This window comes from Zootoca vivipara, chromosome 8 (assembly GCF_965207765.1).
Source record: "Zootoca vivipara chromosome 8, rZooViv2.hap1.1, whole genome shotgun sequence".
Taxonomy (NCBI): domain Eukaryota; kingdom Metazoa; phylum Chordata; class Lepidosauria; order Squamata; family Lacertidae; genus Zootoca; species Zootoca vivipara.
Window position 1 is genome coordinate 81,378,637 of NC_142591.1, and position 18,977 is coordinate 81,397,613.

General features: G+C 44.0%; 2 protein-coding genes and 1 pseudogene across 4 annotated transcripts; 1 reads left to right on the forward strand and 2 right to left on the reverse strand.

Moving 5' to 3' along the window:
• Positions 1-1,213: 1,213 nt before the first annotated feature.
• Positions 1,214-8,183, reverse strand: LOC118089684 (mas-related G protein-coupled receptor member H-like; annotated as a pseudogene). The gene is made up of 2 exons (XR_015951605.1): positions 8,046-8,183; positions 1,214-3,129 (listed from the first exon to the last, which is right to left on the reverse strand). The product of XR_015951605.1 is annotated as a mas-related G protein-coupled receptor member H-like (transcript).
• LOC118090253 (mas-related G protein-coupled receptor member H-like) lies at positions 7,775-11,139 on the forward strand. The gene is made up of 2 exons (XM_088676012.1): positions 7,775-7,962; positions 8,090-11,139. The coding sequence occupies exon 2, from the start codon at positions 8,130-8,132 to the stop codon at positions 9,114-9,116; it is 987 nt and encodes a 328-aa protein (XP_088532138.1). The 5' UTR covers positions 7,775-7,962; positions 8,090-8,129; the 3' UTR covers positions 9,117-11,139.
• A 350-nt stretch (positions 11,140-11,489) lies between these two features.
• Positions 11,490-18,024, reverse strand: LOC118090317 (mas-related G protein-coupled receptor member D-like). Of its 2 annotated transcripts, none has more exons than XM_035125922.3 (2): positions 17,636-18,024; positions 11,490-15,794 (listed from the first exon to the last, which is right to left on the reverse strand). In XM_035125922.3, the coding sequence occupies exon 2, from the start codon at positions 15,769-15,771 to the stop codon at positions 14,755-14,757; it is 1,017 nt and encodes a 338-aa protein (XP_034981813.1). In that variant the 5' UTR covers positions 15,772-15,794; positions 17,636-18,024; the 3' UTR covers positions 11,490-14,754. The 2 variants fall into 2 exon arrangements, with proteins under 2 accessions (XP_034981813.1, XP_060133568.1); XM_060277585.2 differs by having other exon boundaries at positions 17,608-18,024.
• Positions 18,025-18,977: the final 953 nt, after the last annotated feature.

The following is an 18,977-nucleotide window of genomic DNA, read 5'->3' on the forward strand; positions in this document are numbered from 1 at the left end:
TCATCTATCTATCATCCATAGGCTTGAATTCTGTATCTCCTCTTGTCTTCATTTTCTAATGCCTACTTCCTATAAGGTTGTTGGAACAATATAAGGCTCTATATCAAAATCTTCTGATGATTCAGTTTCCTCTTTAGTTTCCTGCTTAGTTAGAGGCTGTTCTGGCTACTACAACTGTAGCTTGGGTTTCTTGGCGGGACCAGTTCATTTTTTTGGATAATCTCATAATGGATTAAGGTAAGCACTCTTCTACAAAATCTCCCTTTGTAGGTCTCCATTCTCTCCTCAATTTGTTTTCCTCGCCCTGACTTCCACAGGCGGGCGGAAGTCAGATAGTTGTAACCAATGCGTAAGCAACCACTCACATTTTGTATTTTAAATAAAGTTGTGGCCAAACTTATGCCAAAAACCTTAAACTTTAATTTCTGTGTGAAGTGTGAATTATTGGGGGTGGGGGGTGTTTTGGGGACCTCTACACTCAATGTGATTAAAATATTATTATTTGAACTATTTTTCTTCACATATTCTGCTGGCCAGCTTCTTCTAACAGCCATCAGCATTGACACGTCAGTGGCTGTTCTCTTCCCACTTTGGCATCAATGCTACAGTCCAACACATTTATCCACCATTATCTGTGCCCTGATACGGACCTTCTGTTACCTTCTTTCTGGAATTCACTTTACTCTCTTTAAATGCTCCTCTTGCTCCATCCCAGCTGCTGCCAATCTAGCAGTTCAAAAGCACACCAGTGCAAGTAAATAAATAAATAGGTACTGCTGCAGCCAAAAAGGCAAATGGCATTTCTGTGCACTCTGGCCCTCATCACAGTGTTCTGTTACACCAGAAGAGGTTTAGTCATGCTGGGCACATGACCCAGAAAGGCAACTCCCTCACCCTGAAAAGCGAGATGAGCGCCACACCCCATAGTCACCTTTGACTGGACTTAACCTTCCAGGGGTCCTTTACATTTACCTCTACATATTGTCCAAAGAATGAGATTTAGACTAGGAGTTCTGAGTTGAATTATTTCCTTTGGAAAGTGGAACCCTTTCCAAAGGAAACAGATTTATGCTTGAGCATGAACTTCTCCACCCCTATAAAATCTAAAGGGTTGTGCTAAATCAGGCATCACCAAACTTCGTCCCTCCAGATGTTTTGGGCTACAATTCCCATCATCCCTGACCACTGGTCCTGTTAGCTAGGGATCATGGACTGCAAGAAGATCAGACCTATCCATTCTGAAAGAAATCATCCCTGAGTGCTCACTGGAAGGACAGATCCTGAAGCTGAGGCTCCAATACTTTGGCCAACTCATGAGAACAGGAGACTCCCTGGAAAAGACCCTGATTTTGGGAAAGATTGAGGGCACAAGGAAAAAGGGACAACAGAGGACGAGATGGTTGAATAGTGTTCTCGAAGTTACCAACATGAGTCTGACCAAACTGTGGGAGGCACTGGAAGACAGGAGTGCCTGGCATGCACACGACTAAATGACTAAACAACATCAACAATGAAGGGATAAAGCATCCAACTCTGATTTGCTTCAGGCCATCTTGTGCTTAGGTTTGCTTCCTTAGTCAGTAAGCAGCATTACTCCTGCTCCTCCTGCTCCTCCATAGAAGTATACAGGAAAACTGCATAAACCCTGATCAGATTAGAAACAATAGGAAGGAGAAAGGGCGTTGCAAAGGGCAGGCGTACCAAGAAGGCCCTCTGCCTAGTTCCCTGTAACTTCACTTCTTGCAGTGAGGGAACCGGCATGAATTGTTGTTATTTATTAATTTTTATGCCACCCAATGCCCAGATTAGTTTTGCATTTAAAAAGCAAAATAAGAAGCCCATAGAACACATTATTCAACTAAATGGAATAAAGTGAAAATAGATTTGTATGCCCCTTAAATTCCATATTAGCTTATAAGCAAATCATAAGTGTAAAATCCAATGGGGCAAACATTTTTGAAAACCAACATCCATAATTAAAATATGCATTGAGTTCTGCAGAAAAACTGGATCTGTGGAAGCTTTTCCAGAAGCAAATATTGTGTTTGGTTATCGCTTATGTCAACCCCACAGCATACCTTACAAGGGGGGGATTTAAGAAGTCATCATCATTGAATCTGTCATGGTTGGAGGACTCTGATCTTCTCTGCGATCAGCTTTGTCACTAAATACTCTTTCCAGCACTACCTTCAAGGGTTCTCTGGGTCGACGTTTCTTTCCCCTTCCAATAAGGAAGTAAAGGAAAGGATTAACACTGCTGTTGATAATAGCACATGTCATACATATTAGTGGTTCCCATGCTATGCTTTGAATGTCAATAAGTTCGAAACCTAGAAGGGTCATCATGGCACTGAATGGTACACCGAAAATAAGGAAGAAAAGAAGAGCAAGCAAGAGGGCCGTGTAGAACTTTCCTCGTGGGCGTCAATGTAAACTGCAGCAGACCTTGATGAAAAGGATCACAGTACAGATGACTACAACAAGTGGGCAAAATACAGAGCTGATTGTGGAAATGACTTGAAAAGTTATGGAAGATTGTATGAGAAAGGAATCAATTCCAAAGAATAGACTGGACATTGCCCATATTAATGCACAAACAATTGCAGACAGGTGTTCAGGACGGCGGCATCGGTACCAGATTGGGAAGACAACCAAGAGACACTTCTCGACACTGATGGCTGTCAGGAGATATCCGCTTGTGGTATATGTGTAAAAAAGCAGGTCTGGCGATATGGAGCTTATGGAATTAGGATCACTTTTATTCAAAGAGGAAGAGAAAACTACTGCAGAAACAAGGACACAAGCATCAGCAACAGCCAAGTTCAAGATGTAGGTGGTAATGGGGTTCTTCTTAAGAATGAAGCAGAGATAATAGATGACGATTGTATTCCCCACCAGACCACATATAAATATTATAAGGATGGTGAGAATACCAAAGAGCAGTAGGCAGGCTGTGATGGAAGAAAGCTCAAATTCAATATCATCTTCTGGGAATATCGAAGGGCTTAATTCTCCAGAGATGCCATCAGTGGTGTGTGTTGAAACAAGTGATACGGCTGTGCTCAGCTCAGTCATGATGAAATCTCTTCCTTTGGATTCTACCTTATTTTTCCTTTACCTGCACGACTGCTGCAAGCAGAAAGGATGAAGATCAGAAGACATCACCACTAAAGACCAGTTAAAACACATACCTAATGCATAATAATATTTTTTTTTCTTAACTGAAGTTTCTCCAAGCATACTCTCCAGGGCTTATCCCCAGGCAATCTCTCATATCCCCATTTATGTCTACTCACTCAAACCATAATTAAGAACTATTTGGGAGGAATAGCAAAATAACATTACACATGAACCTAATATATTTAGAACAAAACATATTCAAAGTCTTGAACTGTACATCTGAGGAAAAGAAGAAGCTCAAATTCTTGTGAAAATGAAAATCACATTTGGGTGATTTTTCCATGATGTTCACTAAACCATAATATCCCAGTCTACTCATGCATGTCTCATTGAACTAAACAGGACATAATTTGCAAGTAAGTGGCAATATGCAAAGCTTATAACTAAAAACTAAGTAGCATGGGAAAGATATTAAGTTTTTGGCAATACTAACCTTCTGCAGCTTCAGAAAGAATTAAAAGGGTTTGGGTGAAGCAAAGAAGAGGCACAACTTTCCAAATGCATATGGATTTGACTTCTGGTTATACAATCTTCGCTTACCCCTCCTCTAAGATGCTATCTAGGCCAACTGTTGAGACTGTTTATCAGACAGGAACCCAAGGGAAGCATGCAGGGCAGAAGAGAACCTGTGCACACGTTTTGGGACAGTGTGATTTGAAACAAGCCTTCCCCAATCTGGTGCCCTCCAGATGTTTTGGACTACAACTGCCATCTGGCTGTGCTGGATGGGACTGTTGGGAGTTGTAGTACAAAACATGGTGGTCACCAGGTTGGAAAAACAAAGTAGTAGAACAGATTATAAAGTAAGGATCTTAATTATGGGTTGGGAGTATTCTTTTAACTGAAATGATCTAACTTCATCTGCCATGGAATCATAGAAGAGTTGGAAGAGACCACAAGGGCCATCCAGTCCAACCCCCTGCCAAGCAGGAAACACCATCAAAGCATTCTTGACATATGGCTGTCAAGTCTCTGCTTAAAGACCTCCAAAGAAGGAGACTCCACCACACTCCTTGGTAGAAAATTCCACTGCCGAACAGCTCTTACTGTCAGGAAGTTCTTCCTAATGTTTAGGTGGAATCTTCTTTTTTGAAGTTTGAATCCATTGCTCCGTGTCCGCTTCTCTGGAGCAGCAGAAATCAATGGCATTGATTTGATGGTCAAACTACTCAGGAAGCAATGCCTTTTGAGACAAGTAAAAAACTGGGAGGAGTGTCAGACGATGTTCTGCTGTAAATTGGCATGGGGACCTGATCATATAAAAAGCATGCTATGGATTGGAACTGTGTGACAGTTTTTTCTTCAAAAGGAAAGTATTATCAAAACCTAAATGATACAATACAGTAATTTGTTTGGCTCACATCTGTGCATACTAAAAGCAACAATGTTAAAAACAGCATTTAATCTATGTATAACCTTTTAAAGCTGGATTGATTAAGTCAAGCAAATGCAATGTTTTATTTTCATAAGCATCGTGTTTCAAGATTGGGAAAAGGGAGTAGTGATGCACAAGTCTAGTATGCAGGTCTGGCCTGCCTCCAAAGGATGTTACAAAAATACAAAGATGCCTTTTAACAAGCTCAATTGGTGTTGCATTGGAGTAGGGAAAATCAGCTACATGGCCTGTTCTCATGTCACTGGAACCAGCAGAAGCGGGGATAATTGTCACAGTTTTCTCATGCAATACGATCCCAAACACATTTCACAGGAAATAAGTTTCACTGAGTTTGGTGAGATTCCTTTATGAGTGTGCTTAGAATTGCAGGCTATAGTTAAGTCCAGTGGAGAGTTTTGTACTCTAACCTGAAGAATCAGTTCATGTGAGAAATTGGTGATGATTGCTGTGTTCACCTTTTTATTGGGAAAAGCACACATTAAAGTTCAAATCACAGACCCAGAACATGCCAACCTCATCTCATTTCTGCCAAGGACCTCATAATTGTCTCTGGCCAGGTAAATAATTTACATGACTCCACATTAGCTTAAGAGGTATCAATTGGATGAGAGGAGGCACTGTACAAGCTATCAGCGCCCTAAACATTCCTTTCATCTGTCAGACTCCAACTCTTCAGTCAGTTCAGTCCTTTACTGACAGGTCCAGAGCATTAAGGCAATTTCACTATATACAGACTTCCCCTAGATCCCTAGTAGAAGGTACAGGCTTCAAATACAAAGCAAGTACAATTCACAGCAGACATACAGCACAGAATTCAGTATTAATTTGCCAGAGCTTCCTCGCATCAAAGCAAGCAGGCAATGTACAGCCCCCTCTTAAAAGACCCAAGAATGACCACATCCTTGGCCAGTTACCAGCTCCCAGTGGCCTACTTGGCTGGTTGCCAGGTCAGTGTCCTTCAAACACTAATCACAAGACTTGCAGGTGAAATATAAGGGAAGCATGTGCACCAGGTGGGCAGGGTATTATTATTATTATTATTATTATTATTATTATTATTATTATTATTATTATTATTACAATTAAAGGAACCTCAACACCATCCTCTGATCAGCTTTCTGACTGTAAGAGAGAAAAGAGGCATGCTCACTGAATCAAAACACAAAAAGACCATATCAAGTACTTGCCATCAACTGTCATAAGTATTATCTTGAATAGAGTAAGCTACACATGTGTTCACTGATTAGTTTATCACATGCCTACCACAAACGGACAGAGTCACCAGATATCATTGTCTAATCATTGCCTCTCGCTTACTCAGTCATTAGGTAGAATTTGTAACTGTATTTGACTGGGCTCCGCCACCATTTTTGCAACATCCAGCTGGTTCCGTTTACTAGCACCTGTTTCATCCTTGAACACCCTTCCGAGCACATCCTCCAAGGGCTCCCTGGATTGTCTCTCCCAACCAAGTAATATATTATTGGGTCAATGATGCTGTTGAATGGCAAATATAATGAAGAAGAGGAGAGCAGTCAATAAATTTGTGTGCACCCTGGTGGCTGATGTCTGTGAGATACAGATGAAGGGGGTCGGCATGGAGCCAAACATAAAGGGAGGGGGGAAAGCCCAGAAAGTTCACAATGCTAGTGATCATTGGACCCTGATGAAATACAGTGGTACCTTGACTTAGGAGGACAATCCGTTCCACAGCGCTCTTCCAGGGCCATCTCTAGGCCCGGGTCCGGTGGCGCAGGGCGCCAGGGCGCCAGGCCACCAGGGGCACCGCTGCGCCCGCTGAGAGGCACGGCGGAGGCTGCCCCAGACGCAGCAGCAGCGGCCCCAGGCACGCCTCTCAGCTGTCCAGCGGCTTCAGGCCACTCTCTGGAGGCACGCATGCCTGGGGCCGCCTCCGCCGCGCGCAGGAGCATCACAACAGGGGCAGGCAGCGTCCCCTGGCCCAGGGCCGGCCCTACAGCCAGGCTGGGTTGCGCAGGGTTCCAGCCCTCCAGGTGGCAGCTGCGCTGCACCTGCCCACCCGCCGCGCTGGAAAACGGGGCGGGGCGGGGGAGCCGGAGGGATCCATCGCGCCAGGGCACCAGGTATGCTTAAGACGGCCCTGTGCTCTTTGCAAGTCGAGGTTTTCGGATGCCGAAGTGCCCGTTCTGTGCATGCACAAAGCGCGATTTTGCACTTCTGCACATGCGCGGACCGCGCACACCGCTTCTGCCCTGTATAAGCAAACAGAAGGAGGTAAATTACTGACCTCTTTAGTGATGATGATCTTATTGATGATTTTTGAGAGTACTCGGTGCCAAAAAAAGGGGAGTGAAACAAGCACAAAAGGGAAGAAGTTTAAGTCAACTACAGGCAAGTTCTGCAAATTAGATGATTAGGGGAGTACTTATCTTTCTGCAGATGCACCAAGCACATGTTCAGAAACCAGATGGCAATTCCAGTCTTCACCAATCCAAACAGAGGCGGATTTAGGGAAGCACAACCAGTTTGCCAGCACTGGGCACCACTCCAAGAGGGCCCTGCAAGGAGCCCTGCAAGAATGACTTGGAACAGAAGATGAGAGGCGGAAGGAGCGAAAAAAATAGGCATTGCACAGGGCGCTGCTGAAATTTTAAACCCCAAAGTCCACTACTGCTCCAAACATGCAAATAAAAATGCTGATGCTGTAGACGATCAGTAAATAACCACAAGCATTGTCATAGCACCATGTTCTCCATTGTTTCCGTATGGGGAAAGTGGCTTCTCAACATCACGGTCTTCACAAAATTGCTGGTGTTTCATTACAATTTGTAATTCATTACAATAATACCTGAAGGGCTTTTCAGGACTGGTCCTGAGACATTTTGCCTCTAGAGGCTATCCCCAGACACATCTGAATTGGCATCTAAGAACATTGCACCCTTGCTTTAGAATCTACTCCATTTCTTTGTTTAAGGCAACTTTTCCCAACCTGGTGCTCTCCAGATGTTTTGAACTACCCACTCCTACCCACTCCCACCCAGCACAACATGGTGGGACTTGTAGTCCAAAAGATCTGGATGACATCAGACTGGAGGAGGCTTGTTTAAAGTCATGCCATCTCAGAACTTGTGTACAATTTATCTTCCTCTCCGGACTCTGATAATTCCAGCCTGATAAACTGTTAGAACAGTTGGCCGAGATACCATCATAGAGGAAGGGGCAAAGAAGACTGTGTAATCAGAGTTAATTCTTATATGCATTTGGAGTCTTGTGCCTCTTATATGAACCTCTTCTTTATTTTGCCCAAAACCTTTTCCTGCATTGCAGGGGGTTGGACTGAATGGTTCTTAGGGCCCCTTAACAAACTCGACAATTCTCTGTTTCTGTACTTCTTGAAGCTGTAGCAGGTGAGTATTGTTAATCTCTTTCCTGTGCTACCTATAGCAAATTAGTTAGAAGCTTTCCATATTGGAATTGTATAGGCACTCACTTTTAGTGATTATCCCTTCTGATCCTCATCTCTTCTGCTTGCAGACATAGTGCAGGGGACGGGAAAGAAGGAAGAGATTTCATTATGGCTGAGCTGAGCACAACAGCATCGCTTGGTTTAACCATTGATGGGGTTTCTGGAGACTACAGCCCTTCAGCATTCCCAGAGGAAGATGCTGAATTTGAATTTTCTTCCTTCATATATTACCTGCTTCTCTTTGGCTGTCTTTTCATCGTTACCCTTATAGTATCCATATGTGGCCTGGTGGGGAATGCAATCGTCATCTGCTTTCTCTGCTTCATCATGAAGAAGAATCCCATCACCACCTATGTCTTGAACTTAGCTGTAGCCGATTCTTGTGTCCTTGTAACTTTAGCACTTGCAATTTCAGATAGCATTTGGGATGTAGGAGGAATTTCCACTGACCTGGGTTTTGGGCTGTTTATTTCCACACATGCCACTAGCTTATATCTACTGACAGCCATCAGTGTCGAGAAATGTCTCTCTGTTGTCTTCCCAATCTGGTATCGATGCCACCGTCTAGAACACCTGTCTGAAATTGTTTGTGCATTAATATGGGCAATGTCCATTCTGGTCTTTGGAATCTATCACTTTTTCATTTCAGCTGAATATGAAGACTCTCACATAATGATTTGGGTCGTTCATATGATCAACTCTGTATTTTGCCCACTTCTTGTAGTCATCTGTACTGTGATCCTTTTCATCAAGGTCTGCTGCAGTTTACATCGACGCCAACGAGGAAAGTTCTACACAGCACTCTTGTTTGCACTTCTTTTCTTCCTCATTTTTGGTGTTCCACTCAGTGTCATGATAACCGTTCAATATTTTATTGTTGATTTTAATCCAATAATGTTATTTTTTGGAGGAGTGTGTGCTATTATCAACAGCAGTGTTAATCCATTCATTTACTTCTTAATTGGAAGGAAAAAGACACATCGATCCAGAGAACCCTTGAAGGTGGTGCTGGAAAGAGTTTTTAGTGACAAAGCTGATTGCAGAGAAGATCAGAGTCCTCCAACCATGATAAATTCAATGATGATGACTTCTTAAACCTCTCCTTGTAAACTAAGATGCCAGGATGGCATTAGAGATGACCAACAACATAGGTTTATTCTGGGGGGGAAAGTCTGTAGATTCATGTTTTTCTGCTTCTTTTCTGCATCTTTTAATCATGGGTGTTTATCTTTTAATGTTTGCTTCTTTGGTTTTTATACTTGTCATTTGCTTAGGAGCTAATTTGAGCATCAGATGGCATACAAATTAATAAAGAATAACAAATCATTCCAAAGTGGGGATACCAAGGGCTCCAAAACTTCAAAGGAATAAGCAGAATTCTTTTCAACTCCATCACTTTGGAAGCTCTGCACACCCTTGGTGTGAAAGTGTGAATTTAACACACCTGGTCATGAAGTGTGAAGCCTGATCTGCTGTAAAAGCCATCTGGTCCCCCAGCAGAGCCTCCTGCATCTCCAATCTAACCTGGTTCCACCCATAGCTGCCAAGTTATCCCTTTTTTAAAGGGATTTTCCCTTATGCTGAATAGGCTTCCTCGCGAGAAAAGGGAAAACTTGGCAGCTATGGTTCCACCACAAAAAGTATTGTTACAGGTTTGTGGGGGAGCAAGGTATCCCCAGACCCTGTGTGTCAGATATATTCCTGGATGTGTTCTGGGAAGAGGAAGGAGAACAATGGTGAGAACTCCATGAGTTGCAGGCTGCAACCTAGAAACTGGCAAGTATAGCTGACTGCTCAAGCTGAGAGGAGCAGCAAGAGACATTCTAGGGGAGGGAGGTTCTGCACTCCCTCCATCTAAACTCAGGTGTAAATATGTGTAAATAAGCCATACTTCTTAATGACTCTGCAGACTCCACTAATTAAATGTGTGTCCTGAGCTCCCACAACTGCTGCCCACCTTTGGCAAGATTCGCAACAACAGGAGTAGATATGTTCTATGCTTACAATAACATTTTATTATCTTGTTAATTATGCTGTTTTAAATGTGCATTTTATATTTGGCTTCTTCTAGTAATGTTTTCTTTTGAAATGTTTAAGATAATATTTTAGTTTCCTGGTAACTATTTTGCTTTGAATGTATATTTAACTTTCTTCAGTATTGTTTTATTCTGGATTTGATGCTCTAATGTGTTTTAAACCACATGGAGGTTTTTTTCCTTTAAAATATACAGAGGCATAGCAATGAAATGAATAAGAACAATAATAGAAATTGCTGAATTGTAGTCTCAGCTTGGTGATCGTGGCCAACATAAAGTAAGCACCTTGGTAGCCACTCGGAGAATTGCCTTGGTTTCCTCTCTGTTGTCATGTATCCTGTCTTTCATTTTCCTTCCTCCTGTTTTCCTAAAGTAGGCCACTGTTTATCTTACTAAATATATAATAATAATAATACCTTTATTGTCAATGTACTACAACCTGTGTACACTGAAATTAACCGAGCCTCCCTTCCCTGCACACACACACTCAATCTCATTGCACTCTGTGTGCTTGTCGCACAACACACCAACCCCAAAAGTCAGTTGCACTATATTATTTTCCATTCAGCGGCCTAACAGCCCATGGATAGAAACTGTTTTTTAGCCTGTTGGTATGACTGATTATACTCCTATATCTCCTGCCGAGGGTAGAAGATTAAAGAGGTGCTGGCCGGGGTGTGAATCATCCCTGAGAATTTTTCTCGCTCTCCTAAGGCAACAATCCCTTGCGATGTCATCTGGCAGGCTCAGGGGACAGCCCATGATATCATGTGCTGTGTTCACCACCCTCGGTAAAGACTTTTTTTTTCTGTCTGTGGCTGTCAAGCCAACGTACCACACTGTGATACAATATGAGAGGACACTTTCTATTGTGGACCGGTAGAAGGAGGTAATCAATTGTTGTTTAACATTGTTCTTTCGCAAGACCCTGAGGACATGGAGTCTCTGTTGGGTCTTCCTAACCACCTGAGTTATATTGTTTTTCCAAGTGAGGTCTTCACTAAGGTAAACTCCCAGGAATTTAAAGGAAGAGACTCTCTACACACACACACACACACACACACACATACACACACACACACACACGGATATATAACAGGGCGAGTTCCCCTCTCTTCCTCCGGAAAGTCCCACACCATCTCCTTTGTCTTGCTAATATTTAGGTGCAAGTTATTCTCTAGGTACTATGTAGATACATTTTGAACCCCCCCCCCCCTGCAAAGGCAGGAGGCTATAAATAAAATTATTACTGGTGGTGGTGGTGGTGGTGTTAAACCTCTACCTAAACAATCTTTTAAAAATTGCACTTCCAAAGTCACAAACACTGGACATGAGAGCTAAACATCACTCTTTCCTGCACACATGGGGACATTTTCAAAGAGAAAGAAGCTGTTGGAACAGAGAAAACAATCAATATCGGCTAACTTTAATCTTTAGTTTCATTACGTATTTATTGACATTGTCAAAAGGCTTAAAAGCTGCTAGCCATGAATGGAGTGATGCAGCTCTGGGATCATAAAAAGCAACATGATATTCAGTAGTACACCAAAGAAAACAAAAGGCAAACCTTTTACATCCAATAATAAGCCAATGCTATAACAGGCAAATCAGTGGCAAGGGGGCTCATGGTTGTTGGCTCGCATGGACAGGAGCAGAAGAAACTGTGGATCTGGCTGTGGTACATACATTATCAGGTCAGTCCTCCTCCAAGTCTCTGGTCTTTCAAATTTCACTGGCGCCCTCTGCAAGGCAAAAAATTGGTGCCCTGCACCTTTGCCCTTCCATTCAGTACATGCACTATGTCAGAGTTGTGATGCCTTCTGATGACCCCAGTGCAGTGGAAACAGTCACATTGCTCTAAATCCAACTCCTCCAACCTCCTTGGCCACCTGCTTCCCACTTTAGAAGACAAGATGCAAGTTCATAGCAAGGCAGAGCAGCTGCATACGCTATTGTTATTCTTCTGAATAGCCTTATTAATTCATTGCCTTATTCAAGGCTGCAAGGTGACTATAGAGCATAGCTGCCAAGTTTTCCCTTTTCTCGCGAGGAAGCCTATTCAGCATAAGGGAAAATCCCTTTAAAAAAGGGATAACTTGGCAGCTATGCTATAGAAAATCCTATATAATAAAGTGCAAGTGTCTCTGCGTCCAGATTCCCTGGTCCCGTTTTCCGCGCTACTGAGCATGTGCCCCAGGGACACAGGGATTGGACGCAGAGACTGCACGCACGCACGCGCGCACACACACACACACACTCCCCACCCCACCCCTCTGCCCTGCACTGGCTCAATAAGCAGTTAAAACAGAGGCCACCAGGTGGAAGGCAGGAGCAGGCAGCAAGGCCCCTAAGCAGGGCAGGCCCTTTCTCAACGTGCCCAAGGGCCTGAGCAGGAAGCCGGGACGACCAAAAAATTGAGGCCCCGGCTTCTCCTCACTAACAGGCCCGAAATTGAGGCCCAAACAGCGCAAGCAACCGGGAGACCCCCACTGGGCCGGAACGGCCAGGAAAGGCGCGGTGAGGCCACCGAATGCTCAGTGCCAACCGCGGGACCCTCAGAAAGCGCCGGGGCAGGGGCAAGCCCCCCGGACGGCAAAGCTCCCTCCCGGATGCAGCAGGCGACTGAAAAACAGCCGCAGAGGCCAACAAAAGTAGCGGGAGTCACCCCCACACCCCCCAAAACTGGGCGTACACCCCGGAGCAGCCGCCCGGGCTGTCCAGGAGCCAGAATTCGGCCACTGGGCCCTGGCAGCAGCAGCGCTATTGACGGGGGGAAATTAGGAACCAAACGGCAGGCACAAAAAGCGCGCGAAAACAGGGTGGGGAGGGATCCGCACTCCAAACACAAGCGTTGGAGGGGGTAAAGGAAGAAATACCCCCACACACACCCCAGCCGAGCCCAGGCTATAAAGGTAAAAAAAGGGGGGGGACTTTGGCTTGGGGTTTGGGAACGGGGGGCGAGAAAATTAGGGATAAATTAAGGATCAAAGGGAGGGGGGAGGAACAATCAATTAGACAAGGAATAAAAGCCCCCTACGCGCCGCTGCCACCGAAAAAGGCCGAATGTTCTAGCCCCGTTTATTAAACGGGCTGAATGGCACTAGTTGCAAATAAAGCGGGAGGGATTCAGCTAGCAAGCCCCACCAGCAGAAGCCCAGAGCAAGTATTCCTCTTGTGCAACTCCACCACCACCCCTATGTGCTCACCAAAATTGACCTGCAGGGGGTGGGATAAACCTTGCAATACGAAGTGCGGCAGAAGAGGGTGATCATTCTGTCTAGCAAGCAAAGGTGATTAATTAGACAGAATGGATGCCTTAGTACTTCACTGAATTCCTCCCAATCGAACATTTCAAAGAACCCATGGCAGTGCCTAAAACAGTGTCAGGGATTAGTCCGAGGAGGAATGGTGGAGACAACCCCCCCCCCGGCACTTACCAGAGAAGAGGGAGACAGTATAGATTTACAACAGTGGTTTGCATAAGGTCACAGTTCAGAGGCTGCAGAGGGTAGAAGCTGGGAAATATTGGGAGAGGAGCAGGAGGAAGAAGAAGCACCAGAGGAGAGAGAACTGACAGACTCAGTGTCTTTGGAAAGCATGCCAGACCCTCCTCCCCCCTATCCCAGGTCCTGGCGAGCATTGAGAGCAGTAGAACAGAAAGCTCAAAGGCAGAAAGCACAGATTGGACGGTGCAAGGATGACGTATGGCAGGAGAGATGGAGGGGGTGGGACTTTACACGGAGCAATGCCATTATCTAAGAGAGGTGGCATTGCTATGCCTTCTACTGTGAAGCTTGAATAAAAGACTTGGTAAGAACTCTTCTTTTTTATCTGCTTATTGGCTGCCACCCTGGGAGGGATCGGATTCCCTGAAGCCTGACAAACAGATAGGCAGTAAAAAAAAACCCAGCAAACTCCCCTATGAGGAAAGGTTACAGCATCTGGGGCAAAAGAAAATATTTCTTCACACAGATAAAACAATTCACACAGTGCATAGTTAAACTATTATTACTATATATTAAATTTGTATGCTGCCCTATACCCACAGGTCTTAGGGCGGTTCACAAGATACAATCACAATATAAAAACACAAAATATATAATATAAACAAAAGCAGCCCAATAACAGATTCCCCCCAACACATTTTAAAAGGGTATTGGATGTGAATCACTCAAAGGCCTGGTTAAACAGGAGCGTTTTGCCTGAAGGGGCCAGGCTAATCTTCCTGGGGAAAGCATTCCACAAATGGGGAACCACTGCAGAAAAGGCCCATTCTCATGTTGCCGCCCTTGAGACCTTTTTGTGGAGGAGGCACATGAAGGAGGGCCTCAGATGAGGATCTCAGGGTCCAGGTAGGTTCACATGGAGAGAGGCCATACTTGAGGCATTGAGGTCCTGAGCAGTTTACTATGGGACTATGCTCCCACAAGAGGCAGTGATCATCATCAACATGGCTGACTTTACTCCACACACGGAGGTACCCTGAGGTTTCTGACGGCAACGGACTGTGCTGCAGCAACTTTATCAATACTGAGCTGGAGAGAGGTGGCAGTTAAACCAGTATGGCAAGAGAAGAGCACTCCTTTGAGTTAATGAAGCTGTGGCTTTTCGTTATGCCTATTGATTACATCTGGTATCTTCATTCCTGGGTAAGTCCAGGATCAAAGCATTTCCATTCAAGAACAACGCTGGCTTAGTCAGTTGATGGCTTGGCTTGAACACGTTACTGTACTTAGTATCTCTGCATCAGTCAACACGTTCTCTTGCAGAGGATAGTATTCATCCTGGAAGACCCTCCTGAAAATGACCTTCAGGGGTTCTGTAGAGGACCATTTGCCCTGTTTCCCCACCAAGTAATAAAGCACTGGCTTAATGCTGCTATTGACAGAGTGGAGGAGCTGAGAAAGTGCAATAAGAGTTTGTGAATGCTTAGGGGAGGATAGCAGAAATGTGATGCTCCATGGGCCATGGCAGAGGAGGAAAAACAGGAGGGAGAGAAGAATGGCAGTAGTCAGGCTTCCTGGCAGTCGGCGCTGAGAGTTGCAACACATTTTGGCAAGCAGGAGCAAAGTGAAGACAGCTAAAATTGGAGGCAAGACCCATATGACCACAATGAACATGCTCCTGACAACTGGGTATAATATCATATTAGAGACCAGGTAAAATGAAATTTCCATTCCGCAGAACATGACACACAGGATCCAGACTAGTATGGATAGCCCAGACGAAAGGGATTGTGGCCGCCGATGTTGGTAGCAGCTTGGAAAAGAGGCAGAGAGGCATCTTTCTATGCTGATGATTGTATGGAAACAGAGACTGGCAGTATAGCAAAATTGGCATAAGTGTAACAGGGGTATTGCAGAAATGTGGGCAGGGAGCTGTAATCCACAGAGGTCATCAGCAAACAAAAGGATAAGGGACAGAGACAAAAACAAGAGCAGGCCAAAGTCAGCTGCGGTCAAATTCAGGATGTAGGTGGTGAAAGGATTTCTCTTAATATGGAAATCAAGGAGCCACAAAACATATCCATTCCCAAACAACCCAAATATGCAGATAAGGATGGCAATGGGTTTAGTATAATAACCCAATTCAGAAAATGCATATCTGTAGATTTCTTCTTCGGAGCATTTTGCACGGAGTTGCTCTCCGTACACTTGATATGTGTTGTCAGTGTCCATGGTGAAAATGTTGCTGTCCCACTCACTGCTGCTCATAATACTCCACACTGTTTTTTGTTCTGTTGGAGAGAGGACGACAGAGGGGAATTAGTCACTCTGGTTGAGCTGGACTACAGAAGTATTTGAACATTTCATCTCAACACTTTTACTATTTTGTAAGGCGAGGCAACCGAAAGCTAGCAAGAACGGGTGACATTAGAAGCTCCAGACATGGCTTTGCATGAGAATTCAAAAACAAAAAACTAAATAATCAGCAAAGTTTTGAAATCAGTGATTAAAATGAACAAAGTTTTGAAATCAGTGGTTAAAATCAGTGAAGTTTTGAAAGTTTCAGTCTGCCATCTTGATTCATAATGACATCCAGTTGTATTAAAACATAGACAAACCCTGCCCCTTGATCTCAGGAACTATCATGCAAAATAAGAATGCAATATCTCAATAGGTGCCCAAGTACAGAGTTTAACAAACAATCATCCAAAAATTTTCAGCTGAATTCCAGCATTACAATTACTATTATAGTAACTGTTTAAAAGGACTTTATCAGAGATTTTATATAGAAACTGGAGAAATATCCATTTGGATTACTAGAAAGATATTAGAAGAGTCATATTGTGCTGTCTGAGTAACTAAAAGTTAAAGGCTGGACTCGAGAGAGAAATTTGGGCAAAATTACAGCCTACAGAGGTGACCAAACTGTTATGTTAAACAATTTGAATAATTGTTGTTACAGATAATTGTCAGATAGGGAGGCAGGAGTTCTTCTTTTTAATCATTTTTTCTAGTCTTTTCTATTCTTTTAGTTATTTTAATCTGTTCTTTATCTTGCTCTTTTTTTTATTTAATTGTGTTTTGTAAGGGTCGTGGGTATTTTATTTTATTTTTTATTTTTGTTGTTATTATTCTTTTTTGATATACTCTTTTATTATCTTTTTATAAATGAATTTGGGTTTTAATGCTCAAAACGTTATAAACCTTCCCATAAAATTGTTTTAAAGATTACTGTTATTATGCATCCAGGGGACTGATACTTAAAAGCAACACTTACATTCTTAAAATATGGGGGTTGGGAGGTTAAGGCAGAAGGATGACAAGAATGAATGGAAGCAGAAGCTGAATTAGCCCACAGAGGAAGTGGTGGGAGAGGAACTGCTTTCATCACAATCAGACATCTAACAAATCTTGGAGCCCCGTTGTGGTTAGCTGGAAGCCACTAAAAACTTTTACAATTTTGAATACTACTTTTAAAATGAAAAGGAGTGAGTGTGGGGGAGAGAAATGTCTTGACCTGGCCATGAAAAATATTGCGAACAGTACCAAAAAAACTTCTCCATGCTCCCAACAGTGGCAGCCTCCTTTGGATCAGACTCTGTCCAGTGGAAGGGATTTGGTTTATTCCCGTCCCTTCAAAGAGACACCTTCCTGCATTAGAGGTTGAAAGCAGAGGCTGGATAGCCAGCTATCAGCAATGCTGCCATGGTGCGACCGCAGCCTCACCAGAGGGCTGGGCTAAATGAGTTTCCAGGCTCCTTCTCATTTCACAATTCCGTGTTCACAGAGGGCAACTCCGGATCCAAGCCGGAGTGACTTGACCCCCACCTAAATGAAAGGCATAGCCTGGATTTATGTTGGGGGAGCAAGCTTTATGTGAGGGGGCGCAGTTAAGTGCCCCCCCTGGCTACACCCATGGTTACCGGTGCCCTCTGGGGTGCCTGGGCAAGGAGAGATTGCGAAACCAGAGAAGGAGCCCCCAGGAGCATCACAGATCCCCACCAAAACCTGGAACTTTTAAAGGAGGACAAAGCGAGGAGATGGGAACACAAAACTCTTTTTTAAAATAAATAAAATTGAAAAACCAGGAAAATCAAAACTTACAGATATAAAAGTTACAGATATAACTTACAGATCCTTTCTTTGTCCAGTTCCTGCTGGGGAATCCAAAGCTTCCAGCAAAACGCGCGATCTGGCTGGCTGGTAACAATCTTTCCTTCCTCCTTCAGTGGGGGGGGGATGTTTTCTGCCTGATTGCTTTCCTGTTATTCACACACCCTTCTGATTCTCGCTCTCTTGCTCTCCTTAGCGGCTCTTTCTCGACTGGCGTCTCTCCAGCAGCTCTTTTCCCTCCTCCTCCACCCCTTGTAGCCAGATCCGCCCTCTTCCCACGCACCCCACTCCCTCCCAGACACCACACATTCCTGAGAATCTCCGGATGTTCATTCAGCCTAGGGAATCTCCAGTCCCGAGCAAGTACTGCTGTTTCTGAAGAAGAGAGGGCACGAACTGCTTTCCCCTGGCTCACGCTGCTGACTGATCTGAGAGCACATGTGTACACAGTGTGCATGGTGAGCCTGGGAGGGAACTACACAGGCTGCATTTTTTTTTAAAAGATGCTTGAATGCTACTCTCACTTAAAGAGGAAGCTGCAATTTGCAGAAGGAGCTGGTTATCTGTGGCGCTGAAGTGCCAGAAACAGGCCACAGAGACTTTGCAAAGTGATCCAGCAGTCTTTCTGGTGAAGATTTCGATCCCCTGTGCACCAGAAACTTTGCATGGCGGAAGATTTAACTCTTTGTGGACCCACAGCTTACAAACAAAAAGAGGATTTTCTGTTTCTTCCAGCTGGCAGAGGATATAGAATCATAGTATTGTAGATCTGGAAAGAACCCAATGTCATCTAGTCCAACCCCTTGCAATGCAGGGATCTCAACTGACAGTTACCATCTAACCTCTGCTTCAAAACCTCTATTGAAGGAGAGTCCACCACGTCCTAAGGGAGTCTCTTCCATTGTCAAACTACTGTCAGAAAATTCTTCCTGGTGTTTAGTTAGACTCTCCTTTCTTCAAACTTTTTTTTTACTTTCTGCACTTCATGAGGAGTCTAGATGCATCTTGGTTGGAGGGGTGTTCCACAGCCTAACCATGGCCACTGAAAAATAAGAAGAGTCTGACAGCTGGATCAGACCAAATGCCTACCTGTCCCAACATCCTGTTCCTTCCCGTGGCCAATCAGATGCCTTTAAGAAGCCCACAAACAGGGCATGAGCACAATAGTACATTCATCCTGTTATTCCCCTGTTGGTGATCCTTTTTGGTAGACACGTGTTTCACACATATTCTAGGAGTCTCATGAATCATGACCTTTAGATAGTGGTAGCAGCATGTCTTGGCAGGCTTATCCAGGAAGTGCTCTCTACTTCAGCAAGCAGTGATCCAGAGAAGTAGGAACTGAAAGAGAACCCCGAAAG

Excerpts from the sequence above, each read along its gene's own strand:
- LOC118090253 (XM_088676012.1), top strand. The coding sequence starts at position 8,130 with ATGGCTGAGCTGAGCACAACAGCATCGCTTGGTTTAACCATTGATGGG.
- LOC118090317 (XM_035125922.3), bottom strand. The coding sequence starts at position 15,771 with ATGAGCAGCAGTGAGTGGGACAGCAACATTTTCACCATGGACACTGAC.